This window comes from Pithys albifrons, chromosome 2 (assembly GCF_047495875.1).
Source record: "Pithys albifrons albifrons isolate INPA30051 chromosome 2, PitAlb_v1, whole genome shotgun sequence".
In the NCBI taxonomy this organism is placed as follows: Eukaryota; Metazoa; Chordata; class Aves; order Passeriformes; family Thamnophilidae; genus Pithys; species Pithys albifrons.
Genome location: NC_092459.1, coordinates 22,893,590 through 22,914,929, shown reverse-complemented (window position 1 = coordinate 22,914,929; position 21,340 = coordinate 22,893,590). Strand labels below are relative to the sequence as shown.

General features: G+C 36.7%; 1 protein-coding gene across 3 annotated transcripts in view; it reads left to right on the top strand.

Annotated features, from left to right (window-relative positions):
- Positions 1-21,340, top strand: part of HMGCLL1 (3-hydroxy-3-methylglutaryl-CoA lyase like 1) — a 79,197-nt gene that overhangs the window by 7,328 nt on the left and 50,529 nt on the right. For 2 of the 3 annotated variants that reach the window (XM_071548490.1, XM_071548491.1), the window contains exons 2-5: positions 12,381-12,452; positions 13,353-13,460; positions 16,772-16,867; positions 18,540-18,688. In XM_071548490.1, the coding sequence (XP_071404591.1) occupies positions 12,381-12,452; positions 13,353-13,460; positions 16,772-16,867; positions 18,540-18,688 (425 nt within the window). Of the gene's footprint in view, positions 1-7,778; positions 7,789-12,380; positions 12,453-13,352; positions 13,461-16,771; positions 16,868-18,539; positions 18,689-21,340 lie in introns of those variants that run through there. The other variant, XM_071548492.1, reaches the window with a different exon arrangement.

Here is a 21,340-nt window from a genome sequence, read left to right as displayed (position 1 = left end):
TAATAGTATCTATCATCACAGTTTGGAACAATCCTTCTGTCAAGATCGTGTGTCACAGTACAATGAAAGTACAGCTGATGGTAGTGCTATTAGATATTTTTTTACTTTGTGCTTAGTTGTTCTTATTACCAATTTTACAACACCACACATTTCTTTCTCATCGATCGTGCACTTTATAATCCAGAATATGGAGGCTTGGAAAAAAGTCTTCCTAAATGTGCAAGGTCTAGAAATGAAAACAATAAAAATTAGGAAATCTCATGATTCATTTTGCCATGACAACCTTTAATCTTCTCAAATAGTCTAAAGTGATATGTTCCAAATTTGGTTTTGTCTTTGTTACAGTTCCTCCAGTACTAGTCCATTTTATTCTACTTGTTCCACTCCACTATTTTCAGGTTTGCATGATTAGAATGTGTTAAAATCTTAATACATTACTATTTCATGTAATAAATTGGAAATTTAACCAATTCAGCAGAAGCTGTGATGTGTCATTATTATATGAGTACATTTTAATGAGCTCATAGAAAGCGATAATTCATTTTAAATGATTATTTTAAAAATAAGGCTTTATATCTATTTAAAAAGTATATAAGCAAAATTTTCAATTAAATGGGGATAAAATTATATTCTTTAAATGTACTTACATTTCACTAATTTCACCGTGAAAATGGAACATTTTTATAACATCAAGAATGATGTAGTGTTCAAGATATGATAGTTTCCTTAGTATTACTGGGAAATTATTATGGTAAACACTTTGGAAGTGTTATTTTTGTAAAGGGCTTCAGAAATTTTAAATTCTCCTGAAGTTGACAACAGTGGTGAAATAAATAACCACTGAACTACTGTCATTTTTATCAGTGTCTTTTGGAAAGAGCTGTGGAAAACAGTGGTGGGTCACCTGTACTTGCATGAATGATTTGCTTGATACTTTAGGCCCTGCCTTTGGACACAGAGTGTTACTTTGATTACAATAGTAATTGAGAATAGTGGATTTACTTTCAACTCTTTACTTGAATTCTTAAAGATCTGTGCATAACTCACTTTTGTTGACAATGAGGCATTTAAAGAGACTTCCCTGATAGGGTGAATGGGTTGGATTTTCACTATATTTGTTTTCCCCCCGCCATGGATATCCCAAAGTATTTTAAAGGGCAAATGCATTTCACATGTTGGATTTGTAAGGATGATCATGCCTCTGCTTTTTCAATGTGTGTGGAAAAACACCACTCTTTCTCCCTTACAGAATTCTGTCTTTAGTCTTGCCTGTAAAACACCATACATGCCGTAATACTATTACCATAAATAATAGTAAAGGAAAGTGTGGGAGGTTTTGGCTCCAGTGTCATCAGTGTGCTGTTGATCTCCGTTCTCTGTATCCTTTTCATCCAGCCCAGATGGCAGAGTATAATTGCTTTTCCAGGCTTTGACCAAGATAGGGATATGGATGAAAGTGAGTTGGCTGCAAATCAACTTGGTTAATGGAGAAATGCTGCTTGTTAGCCAAGGGAAGCATTTAGGGAAATAGAAAAAGGTAATGTATACACCATGTCCTGAAAATACATTTTTAATTTTTGCTGAAGTGACTGGCTGTGTTGGCCTGTTGCTAGTAACAGAGGTCTCTAGCACTGCTTATTATTAATGATTCCATTGTTACACAAGTCTTACTGTGGTTTTCTGTGCCTCTGCTACCACCTGACTCTGATAATGCATTCCATCATCATTATTTTGCAAGTTATCAAAAATTATCTGTGACTACAGCACAAGCTGTCAGCTTTCAGGTTGTGTGAACTGTTAACTGTAACTGCCTGGTGTATTCAAGCCTCTGCAATTCCATGTACTCTGCCTTTGTTGAAAATAGCAACAAATGGTTTTACAGGGTATGAAGTCGTCAGTGATAATTCAGAAAGTTCAGACTTACCCAGGAGTTTTTGCTATTGGACAGATTAAGTCTATTGTTTTTGTTCTGTCAGGTTATGAATGATTTTATGTAAAATTACAGACATGAATATTAAAAAAGGCATTTCTTTGTTTTCAAAGTTTGTGAATAGTCTTTGGGATTGATTTTACCTTTTTTGACTGTCTGTCCTGTAATGCGAATACTTTTTTTTAGGAGCATCCAACATCATGGCAGAGAATTGGACATGATTTGCAATTAGTCTTAGAATTAGCTGCTCCTTCTGTTAGACACTCAGTCCCCAGTTCCTGAAATTTCCTTCTCTGAAGGGCTATCAGAACAGCAGTTTTGGTAGCCTGCCATCTGCCTGTGGAATTTTATGATCCACTGGAACTGGCATTTGGTAGATTTTAAGCCATGGCCACCAGAAATGTTTGTGTGACTCTTTACTGACATATAAGTTGTCCTTGGCAGCATAGTTAGAATGTAGCATGGAATATCATGATTTTGATGGTCACAATTTAAGATGTGTAATGAATACAATTCAAGTATTCACATTTCTTACCTTTTTTTACTAGAGGAAAAGGCTTCTGGGGATCTGTAACTATCTTCACATCATAATCGCTTTGATACATATTTTCCAGTATACTTTCACTGGGTTTGCTTCAATTGAGTTATAAAAATAACAATAAAATATGTAAATTATTAATAAATCTTAAATGCTGTTAGACATATGCTATTATTTTAAATACTATTTGTATTTTATGTAAGAATTATGTTTGTTTCTTCATGAATTTTATATTTGAAGAGGTGATCTTAATATTTTTCTCTTTACTATTACATAAAGTGGGGAATACTATTTTTATTGATTTTCTGTCCAACATGGCCATTACTATGCACCTGAGATAAAACCATCAGTTCAGTTATGCTGTCGTTTCACTGTATCTGTGCTTTGCACAGTTTTGGGGTTTGAAAGCTATATATCAAAGATTACAAAACAAGGATTTAATCAGGACTAAAGCTAAAGAATATGGGCTAACAACATTGGTTTATATACTGCTACTGGGAAAAAGACTTGCCTGGCATAGCTCTTCAGGCTTGGAAGAAATACGGTTACATTTTGTGTTCTCTTCAAATAATACAGAGATCAAGAGGAAAAGCTAGTTTATGAAGAAACTGAGATGGTCAATAAAGAAATACAGAATAATATTGTTGCAAGATCAATATGATAACCCATGTAAGTTATTTGACTGAGACTAGTAGTTTCAGAATGCATTCCAAACCCACAACATGATAAAAAACCCCCAATGAAGAATCTTTAAGCCTCTTCATTACTTCTGAACTCAGCACTTCCTCATGTAAGGGGAAAATGAGAAATAGTCTAAGAAGGAACATCAGTTTAGTCTTTGATGTGATATGGAAAGTACAACAGAAAACAACTTCCATATTCTCATACATTTTAAAATGTATTAAGAAATTATTAAAGCTTATTCTATGCTTTTAAAAAATAGAGGTGAAAGTGGACACCTCCAAACAGTACTCAAATATATGACTACCCCTTCAGTTAAACAAAACAGACAGATCCAGGGTTTCAGTTTGTATGTTTGTAGTTCAAGCTGAGTTCACTTTACTAGGCAAATTATATATTGCAGCCACCTGCAGGTTCTGGTTGCACATCCATTAAGCACATCCACTGTATGCAAAAGGGTAAACTGCAAATCATAGAAAACAGTATTCAGCAGGTGTTTCACCCAAAGTATGTGAGAGTTGACCTCTTCTGATCTAGTATAAAGGAAAGTAATCTGGGAAGTGAAGAATTCTTCTCTTGTTCGCTCTGTTAGACTTACTAACTCCGTATCTCTTTTGGAAAATGTGCTGTTTTGTGTTTGATCTGAAGAAAATGTTCTGTCTGATACAACAGGGTTCCTTATTTGTCTTGCTATGTCTTGTTGCATTTTGCTAAGACCAGGGAAGTACCGTGCTGTGAAATTGGTTTGCAGACTTAGTACTTCTGCAGTGATTGTCTGTGTAGCAGGGGATTTAGAACAATTGCATATCGTGCCTCAGTTTACTCTTTCATGAGCACCTTTATTGGTGTATCAGACAGAGCTCTTCCACTATTAGTTGGATTTTGGTGTATTTTTTCATGGCAAACCCTTATTTGTTGCTTGAATAAGACATTATTATCCTTTGGGATTACTCTTACAGGTTCTAATAGCTGTAGCCTCCACTGGGTAAGGAGGTGGTGCAGCAAAATCAGGGAGTTAATTGATAAAACACTTTCAGATGTAGTTTTTGAGTGCTGCTGCTCTCATCTGAAGTGTGTGATATTTCTAGCCTCTGGCAACAAAGGTGCTTAGTGTGCTAGCCATTAACAACTACTACACTTTCTTTTTCGGTGCAACTTATACAAAGGGGCTAAGAGAGGGAGAAACAGGCTGCATTCTACTCCTGGCATATTTGACTTGGAGTAAAGAAATGCTCGAGTATGTATCTGAACTGGATGTCAAGGAGCAAGGTTCAGATGCTGGAATGAACTCTGGAATAAGAAATTTCAGTTTGTCAGGGAGCAGTGAGGGCCAGAAGCTCCGTAAGGGAGGTGGCCTGGGGATGGCAACAGGCAGATCACCAGTCCCACAGTAGCTAAGCGAGGTGAGAAAGGTACGCCTAGAGGTGATAGCCACGTTCAAGCAAGAGTCCGGGTCATCTGGCAGATTTGTGGTGATAAGGAAGGTCCAGGGTGACAGCTGGAAGTGCAGGTCAGTGAGTCATGGTCAGGATTTGGTCCAGTGATGGTAAACACGGTTGGCCTTGCCAGCCTGTACCTGTCAGGCAGGTCCATAGTGATGAGAGAAATCCAAGGTCAAACTGCAAGTCAGTCCATGGGTCTAGGTCTGGATGAGTGTTAATGCTCTGTTTACAGAGGAGTCATGGGAAAACAAGGAGACAAGAATTTAGGATTTGCTTCTAAGGAGTAGTTTGGAGAGGATAGAAACTATGCCAGTTGCTCCAAAGACATGCTCTTAAGAATCCTCTTCATTGGACTGATGCAGCCTAATTATCTGTGTGCTACTTGTTGCCTTTCATACACGTGGAAAATTGTTGACATGTAAGCTATCAGTTGCTGAGGATATATTTTGGATTGAAATTATCTGCTACAAGCAGTGAAGTTACTGCCTTTAGAATGACAAAAAGAATATTGTCATACCCTGAGCTTTTGGAGTAACTCAAAAGAAGTTCCTCTGATTTCTCTTGATAACTCATTGGATATAGTTGATCTGAGGCAGATGTCTGAATGAAGACATAGGTAGGTGTCTACAGCATCTGAAGTTCCTGTGACAGCCACTGCAGATCTAGAACAAGACTCAGTTGCCTAAACATAAGTGCCTATTGCCATTTGAAACACAAAGGATATATAAGACACCCTTATGGGGTCTTATACATCCTCATCGCTTGTACATTGTAAAATGCACAGGAGACCTATCTCCTTCTTGAGTGGCATTCAGCCTCTCAACAGTTAAGCAAAGCTGGCAATTGGGATCATCATCCACTAGGTGTGCATTGTAGGATGATCTAATTTACTCTTTATCTCCATCAGCCGTGTTAAATGAAGCTTCTTCACTGCAGTGGGAAGTTACATGTTTATTACGCCTTCATACACCTGCAGGGGGGGAAGCGTTTGGAAGCGCAATTCAGTTGACAAACAGATGTGTCTAATGCCATATTTAAGATGTCCTACAGTATGCAGACATCTTGATAGATTTGAAATTTGACATACAGTAAATGGGTGAAGTGGGACCCATATCCTTTCTGAGCAGCCCTTGGAGGCCAGAACTCTGAAGTCATCCAGAATGTCTCCAGGTACGTATGTTTAGACAACAGAAATGAGCTGAGGTTTATTAACCTTGAGCTGAATAGCACTCAAAGCCTGTCTTCTGTAGCTTTGGAAGACCTATTCTAAAGGATTTTGAAAATCCTTTTTATAACTTATGTCCATGAGTACTGTAGTTGAGGGTGACTTAAATGTTCTAGTGTAGTGTGAGAATGTTGTTCTTAACACAGCAACATTTTTTAAACCTCTGGAGTATTCCTTACTAATGTAATTTGTTACCTTTTGAATTGCCTGTTCATCAGAATACTGCTCACTTGACAGAATTTTTTTTTCAAAATCTTAATTTCAGTTTTCTAAATGAGTTTTTTCTTATTATTTACTAGTTGTTATTATTATATAATATTATTATATCATTTTACTATTATATGTTAGTGCTTTATGACCTTTACCATTAAAATCATCTTTGTAAACAGGGTTAGCTCAAACAACTGGCCACTCCAGCAGCATAAGCGTTTATAGTTTAGTTGAATTCCCTTGTGTTTAAAATCATATTTCCTTTGTTTGCATGTGAATAACTTTTATTGTAAACAACCCTGCAACAATTTAAGAAGTGTGCTAGCAGATTATGTTAGAATTCAATGATTAATGGAAATAACAGTAGAAATGTCTGGGCTGTTACTTTAGTGCAGAAATCCCTACAGTGAATTCTCAGTCAGTTCAGATAATCGCCCAATATATGTACATCACTACTCATTCATGAGCTCACACAAGTCCTCTAATAAAAGCTGTAAGCAAAAATTAAATTTTAAAAGGTGGACTGAAGTAATATCTATAGATTTAATCCCCAGTATAAGAGAGACATAAACATACTGGATCAGATCCAGCAAAGGGCATCCCATGAAGATGGTGAATGGATTGAAGCATCTGTCATATGAAAAGACATTTGGAGAGCTGAGAGTGTTTAGAATGGAGAAAAGAAGGCTCAGGGGGTTTTTACCAATATGTAAAAAATACCTGGTAGGGTGAATAAAGAAGACAAAGCCACTAACAGGTTGACTGCAATGAACATAATCTGAAGTACAATAAATTCCACTTAAAGATCAGAAAAGTCTTTTTCTGTAAGGTTGTCAACACTGGAACAAGTTGCCCATGAATCTCCATCTTGGAGATACTCATGACCCAGCTGAACATGGTTCTGCACAACCTGCTTTGGTTGACCCTGCTCTGAGCATTGGTGGTTGAACTAGATGATATCCAGAGATCAACTGACCTCAACAATTATTTAGTTTATTCCAGATAAGTTAACTCTGTATTTAATGAATTTTATTCTGTAATGATTACTTGCATTTAATATTTTGCCCTTCATGGACAATCTCAAGTTGATTGAATTATTTTTTGAAGTAGGAAGTCCAAAACTAGACACAGTCCTTACACTCATTAAGTGCCAGGCTACTGTTTTATCTATAGCATCCCAGTTTATAGCTTAGGATCACGTTTGCCATTTCACTTTATAATTTTCTTTTTTTTTCTTGAGAGCATGGTGTTATTTACTTGTGTTCAGTTTATTAATTTCCCAGTCCTTTATATAGAGCCAATTAGCCAGGTACATTCTGTCCTCAATTTTACAAAAATCTGTTTCTGGGGGGGTCAAAATTATTAAAATAGAGAAATAATTATGATAGGATTTGTAAAGAATGACATGCAAACATTCTTTTGATTAGTCAACATCAGATACAGTATGGATAGTCTGACGTGTTGTCTTATATATTGCTTTTATTGAAATGCATCTAGTATGTCAATGGAATTTTATACTCTGGTCCTGTTGTCTAAAGTACTTGCAACTGCTTTGTTTGTGGTCTGTCTGTGTTAACATTCAGGTCAAGCATATGTGGTGATTTCATAAGAAAAAATTACTTGATGGAAGATTCTCAAGGGTTGATGAGGTTTTTTGCTAGCCATGGTCCATTCTTGGCTACTGTTCTTCCAGTGGTCATGTCAGCATCATGCAGCAGAAGTTCTAGGATAAATATTCAGTTTACTGGGGAATATTTACCAGGTGTGTCCCACTGTTTTCCGAATATCTGTATATATTATTTATGTCTAAGAGATGAATCTTCTCCATTTTCTCTCTAGTTAATTTGGGAATTAATATGGTTTTTATCTGCCTTCCAGTAGTGTGAACTGTATACACAAGTTTGTGTAATGCCACTTTAATAATTATTTGATTATGTACTAAGATTTCAATTTCTTCCTGTTTATTTTCTCTATGTCTTATAAAGTTTAGAGACATCTGTGTATTCAGAAGATTGACCATTGTTTGCTTTGTTCTTCTTCCAGCAACATATTATTTATCTCACAGCCTTTTGGTTTTGAGGCATTTATCCATGTCATTGGCGATATACATATGATGCCACTTTCTGCTGATCCTTGATAAAACAGCTCTCCCGAATAATTCTTCCTTGTCCAAGATGGACCTACCTTTGTTCAGTTGTCCTCTATGCCAGAACACCACCTTGTGGAAAAGGAAAGCAGAGCTTCGTCTTTGCTAGGTTAGAAAGAATGAAAAGGCTTGAACTTCCAGATTCTTCTCCCTTAATTTTGGGTCCTTTCAGTTACTTTTGAGCAGCTCTGGGGGTTATTTGCCAGTGCTATTTTTTTCCATATGAATGAGCTTCATGCAATAAAAACCAGAAGGCTGACGGAAGCGCAGCACCTTTACTGGAAGTAGTGAAGCAGTGACAGAGCTTAAAAAAGTGTGTTTATTTAATTTGATTACATTTATGGTTATATTAAGTAGATTATACTGCTCTAATTAAGGGTTTCTAGGATTTTCTATAATAAACTTGAATTTTCAGCTATTTATAGTTGAAGGAGAATGTTTCCATACAGAAATTTGGCATTCAATGTTTGAGGCTGAATGGTTTGGTTTTCCTTTTTCTGTTTTTTTTTTTTTTTTAAATACTCTTTGGCTGCATTCTGTTTTGAGGGAGGCAATTATTTTGTGGTTTTACATGCTTTTTGTTCTCTCTTGGCAAGGCTTGATACATGGAAAAACAAATTTTCCAGGCTCTTAGTCTTTTATGTCAACTATTTCCTTTTTGATATTTAAAACATGATACTTTGGTAGTCATTACTTTTTAACAGAGACAGTGTTCAATAAGCAGTCACCTTGAAGTATTTTCCATAGCTACTTTTTATATTTGGTTACATAAAAATACTTCAAATAATTCAATTTAGAGAATATTTTTATGAAACAAAATGTTTAATGTTTAATGTAAGTATTTCTGCAAAGTTCACCTTTTTTGGTTCTCTTAAAATATAAAAACTGTTTTTCACTTTTTTGTTTATTTATATTTTCTGTTTATTATCTGTAGGCCATTTAATGCCATACTTGAAGGTGTTGAAATTCTTCAAGTTTGTCTTATTGTTGGTTCTGAAAATCCTTCCTTTTACCCAAGGGCGTGGTGCACATTTGAAATGCTCCAGTTAGAGTTTGGGAAAGTCAGTCCCTCAGTTCATGAAGCCCAAGTCCTGGTTAAGGTCTAATGCCTGGTGGCTTGGGTGATTTCTTCAGATGTGATTTAAGTGATGTACAAATACTCTGCAAGTGTGACACAATAATCAGAAAACTTCCCAGAAAGTAGTTTCCTTTTTCTTCCCAGCAGCATCACCAAGTACATGTTTCTGTCTTGGGAGAATGTCCCAACAGCGGGTTACCAAGCATTCATTCACAGGACAAGTGAGATTCAGGTGAAGAGGTGTTCCTTTACTCCTCTGATTCAAATTGGGCCACAGAATTGAAAAATGTTAAGAGTCATTTTAGTGGAAGATGGTACATACACTCCTATAGTTTCCAATTTGTTTCTGAGTTTTACCCAGTGGCTACGGACTGTAAAAATTATTAATAGTACACAAGGCCCTGAGCATAAGTATTCTATGTCTCTTTGACTTGCTTATCTTGAGCTTCAGCAAGGCAGCACAAGGGAGATTATTATGCTGGGGAGCAGGATTATTAGAACAGAATTTGTGAAACTGGGTGAGGAGGAGATAAATGATAATGATGAAAGCAAATTTATTAGACCGACAAGTCATTTTTGGTGCAGTTCCTCTATGCTTTTTAGAACATCATTCTTTTATAGAACTAACCCATTTTTTTTGAGACAAGATATGCTTGTGTTAGAATAAGGTAATGAAGTTAGTCCAGGTGTTTTCACTAGAAAATACTAATGTCGTAAGATCTGCTGATGACGGAAACACAGGAGACATTTTCAGTAGGACACTGAGTGCTACAGAGGAGAAACAAGTGGCTTTGAAGACCGGAGCAGTCAATGTACTGTGTATAAAAGTAGATGAAATACAATGCAAAGTAAGACTCTTCTGATCTCAGACCCAAGAAGTTTAAGCTGTTAGTTCATCGGCTTCAAGAGTGTAAGGATTTATCTTTAGTACTGCCTTGAGTTTCCACTGTGTGGCCCTTGTGGGAGTGATCCCGTGCATTGTCCTCAGTTTTGCATTCAAGAACAGTGAATCCGTGTTGGGGCTGACTAGTGAACAGGAAGGCTGTAGACAAAATCAGAGGCTGAGAGGCCTGGACTATGCCTCAAAGAGATTGTATGTCTGTAATATCACAGGTGGAGGATAGAAACCAATACTTGAATGCCTTTCTGCAATGTCCCTTCCAATTTCTGTCCCCTTTGAAATTCACGGTCTGCAGGTATCACCTGACCAGCTGTGTGAATGGTTACTGCATGCGCTGTAGCTGCATGAACTGTTCTGTAAAGACAGGTACAGCTCTTTGATTTCAACAAAAGTTTTGCCACAGTAGGGACAGAGTAGGATTTACAACATTTGGCCTAGAATTTGAACATTTTTGCCATTAAAGTTTTATGGACATTTTTCATGCTCTAAATTAAGCTTTGGTTCACATAATGTATTTTAGCTCCCTTTTTGTTTTCCAGTCACAGCTTTACTCATAGCACAGCTGTGGCATTTGTCTTGCAACAAGAAGGATCTGATAATCATGAAATAACCCAGATTTATGCCCGTAGTGCTGAAGCAGTGCCATATTTATGAAAATAACTTAAGAGAAACAATATGCAGCAGATGTGAAGGTTTTACCTTCACATTTAAGTAGGTTTATACTGTCAGCGAGTGTGGGCTTAGCACGGCCTGACAGAGTTTCAATTTACCAGATGTTCCGTGTGATCAAATAGATACTATACAGCTGTTTCCCATTCTTTTTACTGGGCTCAGATAAATAGACAGTAAATGTTCTGAAATATGTTTATTGTATTTTGGTGAGCCCTGCAGAGAACTGCCCACGGGCACCAACAGTGTAGGGAGAAACCAAAGGTTCTCACAGGAATGCTCATTTTCTGTTACTGTGAGGAGAAATTAGCCACTGTTTGGTTGAAACAACCCTGATAATACTAGCTGGGGTGAGGGGGGCGGGAGGATGAAATATGGGCTTTTCCTTTGGTTGTGGATGGTGTGAGATTAGTGTCTGTGTTTATGGAGTGGCTTTGGTTTGGGGAAGCTATGACTCCATAGGCATGAGCTGTCCCCCTGTGCTGTCAGTATCGTCCTTCCAGTGGTGTTAAACTCCTGGGAGAGGTGGTGAGTGCAGTGGAGCAGCCATCCCACGTGTAGCCCGTGTTAATCCCAGCTCAGGCTCTCAACTCTGGAATGGAGAACTGGTTTAGCTTCTGTATTCAACACCATACAGAAAACAGGGTATCTCAAGAGTTCCTGGCAGGGCTGCCTGTGCCTCTCCTGTCCTCTCCTCTGAGCATGGGCAACATGTCCCGGGTTGGCCGTGCGATGTGTTTTTAAAGACACGCAGTGTTTGGGGGTGAATCCAACCAATAGCTCTGAACTGTTTCAGGACTTAAAGGCCCAGTTTACATTAACTGCCACACCTGTCAATTTGATTCAATAACAGAGCAGCTAAATAATAAAAAAGTTTCATTTCCCTTCACCTGCTTTTCTACTCTGATTTCTCCTTCCTTCCCCTCCAGCTCCCTATGCTCCCCTTAGCCCTTTGACCTTACTGCTGCCTTCCTTCCCTCCTGTCCCTGGCAGCTTCCTGCCTTTCCAGAGCTGGAAAATTCTTCTTATCTACCAGAGGCCTTCCTTGTTCTCCTTTAAATCCTTTTTTAAAAACTTCAGTCAGACGAGTAACTGTCATCTTTCATTAGTAACTTTTCAACATTTCTTGATTGCTATGTTCTTTTCAGATTTATAGCCTGGTCTTGCAACATTTGCAGAAAAGTAGCTGTTCCATGAAACTGTGAACATTCAGTTACAAGTTTGGAGCACTGGATTGTTCATTGTGAAAATTTTTGAAATGGGAATATTTTTCACTGTAAGACATAATGTTCATTTATGGTTCTATATACATTTTTATAATAAACATTTGTGGCCTCAGAGGAGCAGTGGAACATTCACATGGCTAACTTCTGCTTTTAACTTCTATTCCCTAAGCCAAGGTGTGGAACATGTTCTCACAAATCTTTAAATGCCCTGAGCAAACTTCATGTTGACAATATGGCTTTTTACCCAGAATCATATGAGAGGACAACTACAAGCTGTACCTTTGATCTTGATGACCTTCGTTGTTTTGTATTTCAGTATTGATTTTTATTTCAGGAAGCATCTGGAGTGCCTGAGTACATAAAGATTGTAGAAGTTGGGCCAAGGGATGGATTACAAAATGAAAAGGTAGTTTTTCTCTTTTTTTTTTTGAGTTCTTTGACATAGATGTTAGCATTATTTTGATTGTGTAGAACTTGTGCATCCTGCTAATTAAATTTTACTGTTAAATATCTATGTCTTTTCATGTTGATAAATGTTTTCTGTATTAGAATAAAAGTCTATTCCTATTTATCCAGCTTTTAAATAATATAATTTCTTTCTGTACTTGACTAACTAGCCTTTTGTTGCTTAACAGCCATTTCTTTTTCTGGAATTTTTCTCATTAGTCAATAACATTCTGTCATGACGTAGTTGGTAAACACCATGAAACACTCGCTATCTTTGTGACATGTTTGTGCTCCAAGTGCTAATATAGAAGAGTAAAATAGATTTTATTATGCTTCCTGCTAAATCAATATGGGGAAAAATATTACTCTTTTGATACTATTGTTTGCCTGAAGGGTGGTAGCGAAGCATGGAAAAAGATTTAGAGAGACCGTAGGGTATGTGTGTTAAAACAGTCATCTATTTCCACAAACAGGAGGATAAGCTCACGTACATCCTTGTTACTGATATCAAACACATTAGTAGTATTAACAGAATAGAATTACTCTGCCTCAGATGTGGAGGTTTTTCCTCTCATTTCTCTCAGGTTGAAAAATGACTTTTTTAGAGGACAGATGTATAGCAGTTACACAGAAGTACTCCCTTTTGTGAGGGACAGAAAATGGAGTAGGACCACGTATAGTGCCTAGTGCCTTCCTTATGTGGAAGCTTCCTACTGTCAGGAAACAGTAGTGTTATGGTCAAATGTGAGAGTGGAGTTCATTAAAAAAAAAAAGTTGATTATGTAAGCGAATGTTTAACTTACAGAAGTTTCTTACCATATGAAATACTGTACTAAATTGAGTATTTCTGTGTTTATAGGTGATAGTCCCAACTGATATCAAAATTGAGTTAATCAACCGACTTTCCAAAACTGGCCTGCCTGTAGTAGAAGCGACCAGTTTTGTTTCATCCAAATGGGTGCCTCAGGTACGTAAAATCATCTCTGTTCAAAACTGTTTCACTTTAAATGCCATTTCATTTATTTATGTAATATTCAGTTGTAACTAAATATTTAGGATGGTAACACATCATTAATATAACGTTGTTCCTACTTTTCTACTCTTCTAAAACTAGTAATCATTGATGTAAAAGAGAAAAGTAGCACACCTTATTTTCTTTTTCCCTAAATGAAATGTAATTTTCCACATTTGGAAATCTGTTTGAAAGATCGAAATTTGAGACTTTAACATATGTAGCAGTAGTTAAGTATGTTGCTTATTTTGCAGTTCTAGCACTCTGTCAGTGGCCACACTGAGTTCTAGTGAATCACAATAATACACTCATTCTTTGCCCCAAATTTTTATGTTTGGTACAGCCAGCCTTTCTGAAATCAACAGCAAAACTGCATTGGCATTAGGAGTGCCAGATTTTCATATAAAATTTAACACTGCAAATTCAGGCTTAGTCCTGAAATACACTATGTAGCTCCTGTTTATGCCAATTAATTTTTCCCTTCAAGTAAAGAAATAAGTCAATATTTGTATATATAAACTATTTTTCATGAAATTCCACAGTTGTTTGCACAGAAGCATTTGAGTGCTTTAGTAAGGATCACACAAGTTATTTACAAATTAAAATATGAAATTAATTAATTGAAGAAAATACTTTCATTTTTAACAATGTTTATTGTGCATCTGTCAAAATGTATAAAGTTTTATGTTTTAAACTGAGAGTACATCCAGGACCTGGACTGTATTCCAAGCTTTTCTCTGAGAAAAACACGCTTATTCATGAGTTAGCAGAGCAAACTGTACAGCACTCTGAGGGACTCCTTTTATTTATTTCAGTGTTCTCAGGATCACCAGGGAAGAGTCTAGAGGAAGGATAATAGGAAAGAGGAAGAGAAGAGTTGCAATGCAGAATTTCTGTAGCGTCAATGCAGGGGCAATTATACTGTGTCTATTAAAAGAGATTACGTTAAAGTTTTTTCAAATGCCATCCAACTTTGGCAGTTACTACAACAGAGAATAATGTAGGTTTTTAACATTAGAAGAAAAAGTTTAAAGCAAGGGTGTATTTTTTCCTTTTTTGTTTAATTATTTCCTTTTCCTGTCAGCCTTTAGGAGTATCAAATTTAGCACAGGTTTATCACTTTTGCACTTTTGGGAAAAAAAATTAACAATCTCCTCTTATCTTAAATTCATGTCTGGATACTTTGTTTTAATGACTTAATTTGTGTTTAAAATGTTTTTTTTATTTAAAAGATAAGATTGTATTGCACTGATAGAGAGTACAGTCTTGACTTTGTCTTTTCTTTACTCCTTTTTTCTTTTCATAGGTCATGGGAATAGAATTCACGGTTAGGTTTAGATCACTCATTCACTTACTTCTTTTTTTAGTATTTTAAAGCTTTTTTATGGTTTCCAATCCACTGTTGTTTTTGGCAGAGATCTTTTTACTGAAAAAAGGTAGAAAAGTTCCACAGTAGCAAGGTGCCATGTAAAACAGGATCCCACACCTAAAACCTAAACAGCCAAAAATTATAAATACCTACCATTAGGAAGCTTATTTTTAAAGAAATTTGGAAAAGAAATATTTTATTACAATTTAAACTCTTCTATGCAATATATGTAAAGATGGTATTTTACTTACAGAAAAAATAGTAGTGGGACAAATTTAATATGTATAATATGATTTGGATCTGGCAGGTTTATACTGGTTGAAAAAGTGTCATTTTGGTTTTCTAGTGTATTTTAAGTCATGCTATAATTGTGAAGTGGATTTAGTTCCAGCATTTGACATTTAATTAATCATTTGGTTTCAAACGTTCTTCCTTGTCCTGAGAAATGTAGATACTATTCCTATTAAACTAAAGAAAAATTGTTCTTAAAAAACTAAAGTTTTAACAAAAGTTTTTTTGTGAGGTTATCAGACTGATTTAAGTAGAAGCAATTACAAAAAGTTACTTTGTGCTGTTCCTTGTTTCCTAATGAGAAATGAGTTGTGTCTGGCTCTAATACACTTTTCCTACCATATATCCATTTCCTTATAGGTGCATGTTGGGCTTACATTTGAGAAGGCATACATGCACACATACATCTTTTTAATCCATTCATTTTCAGAGGAGGAAGCCAGTGACAGGAAGATTTCAGTTTGCCAGTAGTATTCTCAGATAATAATGTGGTGTAATTTAATATAATGTATTTAGCATTGTGGTACTACGTAGCTATCAATAAGGTATCTGCTGAAAGTAAGAAGTAACAAAAGATTCGTAGTTCATACATCTTTTCATATGGTACTTCTCAAATGACTTTTCACCAGTGTGGAAAGAATCAGAAATTCAATATAATATTGTTTTCTTGAGAGACATGATTTTATGAGAGCTGATTTGAAAAGCATTTAAAATACACTCTTCATTTTTAAAAATCCAAAATCTTTAAGACATGAAATAAGAGGGATATGTTTTATTAACTTCGTTGGTTTCAGGAATGCACACCATTGAAAAAATATTCATTTTCCATCCACTTCTTTTAAGAAAATGTGCTTGTCTAAATAATCTGCATTGTATTACATGAATAAGTCTTTCATTCATCTTCTTGATTAGTACATGGAGTATGTTTAAACTTGAGTGTGAGTGAGAAAATGTAAGAATGTCTTAAAAAGGCAGTTTGTTTTATGAGGGGAGACTAAGGAAAAAAGTGGTTGAATAAAGTTATGCTCTGACCTTTGCTATAGCAAAGTATTTTCTTCTTTAGAAAGAAATTTCTATATATTAAAATGTTACACTATGCAGACAATTGGGTTTTACTATATTTTTAAAGGATAGACATATGTTTAGTCTTTTCAATTATGCTCATTACAGTGTTGAGTAATTCAAATTCAGTTCTGCTTTACATTGTGAAGTTGCATTTATCAGAGTGCTGAAGTTTTCCAGACCTGGATGTTCTTTAAATGACAGGTATTCTGTTAATTCAACCTGTTAGTTCAGTGAGGTCAGGTTAAAGTTGCTGTAAGAGTTGATGAACAGCATGACACAAGTGTGTCATTTTATGGTGCAAATTATATTTTTACAGATACACACAAAGAGAAATCATAGAAAAGACTGTGACTCAGATATCAAAAGTTAAGACATTAAAAAAGAGTATTTGTACAACATCAATTTAACGCCTTTGTTGTTAGACTTTTTGTATGAACTGTAAAAGTAATAAAGGCAAAACGGTAGTCTAAGCCAATTTCTCTTGAGCAATATAAAATCAGAAAATTACTGCTGATCAATACAAATTATTAATATATTTTAGATGGCGGATCACAAAGAAGTAATGAGGGGCATTGAGCGGCATCCTGGAGTCCAGTATCCTGTTCTCACACCTAATCTTCAAGGTTTTCATTCTGCTGTAAGTACCTTCATAGAAGATATCCATGTTTACCTCTTTTATCATTCAGTTCCATACCATAAACTAGATATTTAATGTTAGAAATAAACTATAGTTTTTTAATTGAAAACTCTCAGTTTTGATTATGAAAAATGGGCAAATTTACAGAGTGGTGTTAAGTTCTATGTATTTATATTTTAATGGAGGTATTGATCAGTCTTTTTAAGTTCCTTTAAATGATACTTGTATATAAAGACAATTCCTTCTTCTTTGACTTGCTGATCTTTGAAAAGTTTCAGAAGAGTATCTTATTGGAACTGAAGAAGAATGAGGAAAGACTCATTTAAGTGAAAGTGCCTTATAGCAATTCTGCATTTCATCTTAGTAGGGTTTGAAAGTTTGAGTTGTTTCAGTTCATACAAAATAAATACTTAAAATTATGTACCCAGAGTGTCTGGAAGTGTGAAAGCAGAGGAGTTCAGTCTTAAAACATATATATTGACAGTGGAATCTTTGCACATTTTTGTTTTCTGAAAGTTTTTAACACTTTGTGCTTCTCGTAGGACAAGCTGTATTTGGAAAGGGTACTGCTTGATGGATATTTGTGGTGTAGTTTATAATTCAGTTTCTGTACTGCATATGAAATCCCTGTTAAAGCAGAATCCTGTGCATTGTTGACTTAGCTATCAATAGTCAGATCACAGTGCACAACTTTGTATCAATGGCAGCATGTATGAGTTGAATTAGTTGTGCTATATCTCTATATTGTATTGAGTCATATGAAAGGAAAACAATGAAAAAATAGTTGTAGGTGATTCCTGCATTCAATATTTTTCCCCCCTGTTTGAAAGAATATTTCTCCTTTGAGGGTTGCTGGAGCCTACACATTATCCTGCAGAAGCAGAGTAAAGGGAAAAGCTCCATACCTTTTCATAGAACAAGAGTATTATTCTCGCTGGTGAATGAGACTTAATAATTCTCCTAAGCTTAAATATTTTCTTCTTCTATCATTTGTCTTTCAGCCTTCTAATTTGCCTCATGTTAGTGGATTTACTGAGTACTGAGGTACTGAGTACATGCTCACGCTAGTTGTCCTTTCAGTGAAGTCACCACATTTACACCTTTTCTAGACTGTGTTTGCTCTGAGACTTCTCTCAGCAGACTCTCACATACACATTTTCCATATTATCCATATCAACTATGACACCAAGACCAATGGGGCCTTTGATCCTAGAGCTGCCTCCAACAAGGAAATCCCTGTTGGTTGTTGTTGCTGCTCAAGGCACATGAGCATAGAGAGCTTTTCCAAGCACAAGGATGACTTCCTGGCATTTAGGAGGAACAGACATTGTACAGGGGATCATATGTTATATGATCTTAAGTATCAATAATTATTATTTTTATAGTTGTTTCATGTGATTTGCAACATTTTAATGCCTTTATCATTTATCACTTTAAAAACGTGTTTACCTAATTGCTAAGAAGAGGAAGGAAATAGCCATACTGAATGAACTCATAATTTGATTCAATCTGTCTGTATGCAGTAGCTTAAAAAAATTTGAATTAAACTTACAATTTAGATATGGATGATGTACTTAATGTTCTTCAAAATTCAGGATTGTTGTACAGAATTAAATGCTTAATATAGTATCTTAATATAGTGTTATGATTCTGTTTTATTTATATTTTTTAGATTGCAGCAGGAGCTACAGAAATCTCAGTATTTGGTGCAGCATCTGAATCTTTTAGCAAAATGAATATTAATTGTTCAATTGAAGAAAGCATAGAAAAGTTTGAAGAAGTTGCTAAAGCTGCAAGGAATATGAATATTCCAGTGCGTGGGTAAATATAAAGATTCTAAAGTAATACAGAATTCTTTGAGTCATTGATATAGAGGGTTTTGGTACCAGTGGAAAAGTATACTACCAAACTTTTACATTTTAGATGAATTGTAATAATAGTCTTTACTGTGATTTAAGAGTGAATATATTTAGTAATTTATGCATTTTAACTAGTAATGGTGACTGTTTTTCTCTGGAAATTGAAAAAAAGTTATGTTTATAAGATACCTATTGTTTTATACTGCACACTTTTTCACAATAGCCTGGGGTTTGGGGCATTTGCCTTGAGAAAGGGAGATCTGACTTGTAGTTATACCTCGGCCTCAGAGGATCACAGATTATTAGTATGGTTTAGGTTGAGAGGGACCTTTGGACATCATCTTGTCCAACCCAAGGATTTTGGCGTAACAGCTGATGAAAAACTCAATTATGAGCCAACACTGCCCACTTACAACCCTGAAAGCCATATCCTGGGCTGCATTAAAAGCAGGGTGGCCAGAAGGTTGAGGGAGATGATTCTGCCCCTCTGCTCTGTTCTCATGAGACCCAATCTGAAATACTGGGTACAATTCTGGTTCCTCCAACATAAGAAGGACATGGAACTGTTGGAACAAGTCCAGAGAATGGCCACAAAGTTGATAAGGGGACTGGAGTATCTCTGTTATGAAGACAGGCTCAGAAAGTCGTGACTGCTCAGCCTAGAGAAGAGAAGGTTGCATGGACATGTCGTAGCAGCCTTCCAATATCTGAAGGGGCCCTACAGAGAAGACAGAGAGGGACTCTTTGTCAGGAACTGTAGTGACAGGGCAAGGGAAAAATGCTTCAAGCTGAAAGAGAGAAGGTTTAGATTAGATACTAGGAAGAAATTATTTACTGTGACGCACTGGAATAAATTGTGGATGTCCCATCCTTGAAAGTGTTCAAGGTCAGGTTGGATAGGGCTTTGAGCAACCTTGTCTAGTGCAGGTGTTCCTGTCCATGGTGGGGTTGTTGGAACTAGATGGTCTTTAAGGTCCTTTCCAACCCAAACCATGCTATTCTATGATTTTTACACACACAGAGCCAACCAGGGATAGCTCATAAATGCTTGGATTCTTTTCCTTAGCCTGTGTTTGTTTCAGGCGGAAAATCAATGAATAAAGAAGGACATTCACTGTATTAAGAAACAATAACTTGTACCAGAGTTGAAATACTCCTCCTTGCTGCTAATCTGCCAGGTAGTCAGGTTTTGCTTGCCTGAGTAACTTCTTTTAGAAGAGGTCTATTGTTTAAAAGCTCTCTGCCAGCACTGTTTGCCGCATTTTTAAAAACTAGATTCTGAGCTGAGAATATAACTACAAATTTGAGTTCTCCAGGAGGATTAAGCCCAGGAATGTTTGACTTTTAGTTGTGGATAAGGGAATAGGCAGTCAATTCAGAAAACATGGCGTATGTATAGCAACAAACCTTAGGCACTTTTGAACACTTTTGAACACTGAACTTCTGTTTTCTTGTTCTCTCAGATGTCTGGGCATGTCAGGAGATTTTTCAGTTTCATATTGCTATTTTTAACTACTAAAATTCAATCACATGGCACAATAGAGGCAATCAACTGTTGCCTGATGCCTAAATTCCTGTGGAAATAGACACTCAGAAACAATATTAATGGAGAAAGATAGATATTATACCTTTATTGAAAGATTTCAAGGTGCACACCAGAAGGTCTGAGACACATGCATACAGACATGCATACAGACATGCACACGGACACGCACACAGACATGACCACAGACATGACCACAGACACGCACACAGACACGCACACAGACCCACGCACAAACATGCACACAGACATGCACATGGACACACACACAGGCACGCACACAGACACACACACAGGCACGCACACAGACGCACGCAGACACACACACAGACACGCACACAGGCACACACACAGACGCACACAGACACGCACACAGACACACACAGACACGCACACAGACACACACACAGACGCACACACAGACGCACACAGACACGCACACAGATGCACACAGACACACACACAGATGCACACAGACACACACACAGACACACACACAGACGCACACAGACACACACACAGACGCACACAGACACACACACAGACACACACACAGACACGCACACAGACACACACACAGACACGCACACAGACGCACACGGACACGCACACAGACACGCACACAGACACACACACAGACACGCACACAGACTTGCACCCCTGTGACCAGGGATGTCACGGCTTTTATAACTTCTCCAGCAATTTACATATGAGATATCGATAACCAACCATGATCTGCATTTCCCTGTGTGCCCCACCCATAGGGGTCGTCAGAACTGTCCCTTGGAGAAGTTCCAGAACTTCCAGGACTTCTTCTTGTGTTTTGTCGTCATGCTGTCTACAGGTGGTTTCTTACGAACACCATGGCCTTGGCAGGGCATGAGAAAGCTCATTAGTCTGTGAGAGAGAGCTTTAGTAACTCACCTAAGATGTGGACAACCTAGGAGAATCTATGTAAGTTATATAATCTCAGAAATCTGCAAAATATACTAAAATCCTTAGGCATTACAACCACCCAGGGAATCCTCAAAGCCTATGCATTGTAGGAGTTTTTGGATAACTATGGCTGTC